Below are 2,369 nucleotides of genomic sequence, written 5' to 3' on the forward strand. Positions count from 1 at the left end.
AACCCTGCAGGCCCTTGTTGAAAAAGTTGAGGTGATTAGCCAATTCAGACTGTTTGGGCATGTCTTTTTTGGAAACTTCTCTAATTACCATCACTACAACAGAGCTGCAAAGGCAGTTTAATGATTAATGACTGCCTGAAATTACCATCCTCAAACTATTAAGACCTTGGAAAAGACTGGGGGCTGGATCATTAACACCTGCGTAGAGACCCTCATTCCCCTGAATATTTGCTATCTGGGGTTCTGGGTTCTTAGCTGCTCCGGGGCTTTATTTCACCAATAACTGGGGGAACCGGGAAGGGGCACGACCCCATGGGAGCCGATGCCCACCTGCCCAAGTGCTGGATCCCGGGCTAGCTTGCCCGCTTGCTCCTCGCCACCCGCCAGGTCCCCCGCCCATCGCCTCGCCTAAATCCTTTCAAACAAGGTTCCCTCCTGCCATCTGCCGGCCCACTAGGGTCTGCGCCACAGGCTCGGCGCCACCGCGCAGCTCGTGGGGAGGCGGCCCCCACCTCCTTACTGCACATGCCCGGCAGAAGTCCGGGCGCGCAACTTCGCAGAACCTCTCTGCCCGTCCCTCCTCGCCTCAGTCTCCTCTGTCCTCTCTCAGGCGAGAGGACTGGCGGAGGCACCTCTCTGAGTCTTAGACTGCAACGCCTAAGACTCAGCGAGAGGAGCCCGGGAGGAGACAGACCTTTCCCCCCTTTTTGCTCAGAGAGGCAAGCAAGGCGTGGAGCTTTAGAAAGTTCCTAAGTGGTCAAGAAGGTAGGTCTTCCCTGTTTCTCCTCACAAAGAGGTGAGGCTGGGACCTCCGGGCCAGCTTCTCACATCGTAGGGTGTACCTTTCCCGGCTTCAGCAGCCGATGCACTTTGGAGCCGCTCTCTGCAGAGCCAGAGGGCAGGTCTGCTTCTCGGTGTGCGCCTAAGAGGATGGATCGCAGGTCCCGGGCTCAGCAGTGGCGCCGAGCTCGCCAAAATTACAACGACCTGTGCCCGCCCATAGGCCGCCGGGCAGCCACCGCGCTCCTGTGGCTCTCCTGCTCCATCGCGCTCCTCCGCGCCCTTGCCACCTCCAACGCCCGTGCCCAGCAGCGTGCAGCTGCCCAACAGCGCCGGAGCTTCCTTAACGCCCACCACCGCTCCGGCGCCCAGGTATTCCCTGAGTCCCCCGAATCGGAATCTGACCACGAGCACGAGGAGGCAGACCTTGAGCTGTCCCTCCCCGAGTGCCTAGAGTACGAGGAAGAGTTCGACTACGAGACCGAGAGCGAGACCGAGTCAGAAATCGAGTCTGAGACCGACTTCGAGACCGAGCCTGAGACCGCCCCCGCCACTGAGCCTGAGACCGAGCCGGAAGACGAGCGCGGCCCCGTGGTGCCCAAGCACTCCACCTTCGGCCAGTCCCTCGCGGAGAGCCAGTCTCTCACCCAGCGTCTGCACGCCCTCAAGTTGCGAAGCCCCGACGCCTCCCCGAGTCGCGCGCCGCCCAGCACTCAGGAGCCCCAGAGCCCCAGGGAGGGGGAGGAGCTCAAGCCCGAGGACAAGAATCCGAGGGACCCCGAAGAGTCTGAGGAGCCCAAGGAGAAGCAGCAGCGGCGTCGCTGCAAGCCGAAGAAGAAGCCCACCCGCCGTGAGACGTCCCCGGAGTCCCCTTCCAAAAAGGGACCCATTCCCATCCGGCGTCACTAATGGAGGACACCGTCCGGATTCTCCTTGTTTTCATGGATTCAGGTTAGTTGCCTTCCGCTAAACTGGGGAGCCCGGGGTGGGGGGCGGTGTGGGAGCGGCGGGCGGAAAGGATGTGAGAAGGAAGGGCAGGTTAGGGGCGAGCGGGAAGAGAGAGGCTCAGCTGGCCAGCCCAGGACACTGGGTCAGGGTGAGGCGGCGAGGGCTCCCCCAAACTTCCCAGGATGCCAGGAGCGCCCTGGTGGCCAAAGGCTTGTTGGACGGCGGGACGCACCCGGTGCGTCCTGCTGGAGACAACCTGAGGTACCGGTGCTGGTGCGCTGGCTGAGCGACTGAGTCCTGAACGCGCCCCAGATTTGGAGCTGCACACCCAATTGGTATTGGTAAGTCACTTGTTTTGCGCGCTTTTCTACCTCTTAGAAAGACTAGTCTCAAATAAGTTGGCTTCGCAGGCGCCTAAAATGTGGTTCAGAGGTGCGCGCGCCAACTTTCACGATTCGGGAGCAGCTGCGCTATAGGGACAGTGTTGCAATGTGCTGAAAGTAGTCAGAATGGGATTGAGCCAGAACTCTGGAGACTGACAGCCGGGGAGGGAAATCACCCGCGCGCGCGGCGCCTAAGCAACTCAGAGCCGGGAGCCCAGCTCTCAGCGCTGCCAATTTGAAGCCACGGGACCTCCGCGC

General features: G+C 61.1%; 1 protein-coding gene across 1 annotated transcript; it reads left to right on the forward strand.

The window, feature by feature from the left end:
• The first annotated feature begins 719 nt into the window (after positions 1-719).
• On the forward strand, positions 720-1,725 carry LOC105727567 (neuroendocrine secretory protein 55). Its single transcript, XM_012467551.2, has one exon. It carries the CDS (start codon positions 931-933, stop codon positions 1,687-1,689), a length of 759 nt encoding a protein of 252 aa, XP_012322974.1. The 5' UTR covers positions 720-930; the 3' UTR covers positions 1,690-1,725.
• The last annotated feature ends 644 nt before the right edge of the window (positions 1,726-2,369 follow it).

This window comes from Aotus nancymaae, unplaced genomic scaffold (assembly GCF_030222135.1).
Source record: "Aotus nancymaae isolate 86718 unplaced genomic scaffold, 86718_ANA_hifiasm-v0.15.2.pri h1tg000029l, whole genome shotgun sequence".
NCBI classification, from domain to species: domain Eukaryota; kingdom Metazoa; phylum Chordata; class Mammalia; order Primates; family Aotidae; genus Aotus; species Aotus nancymaae.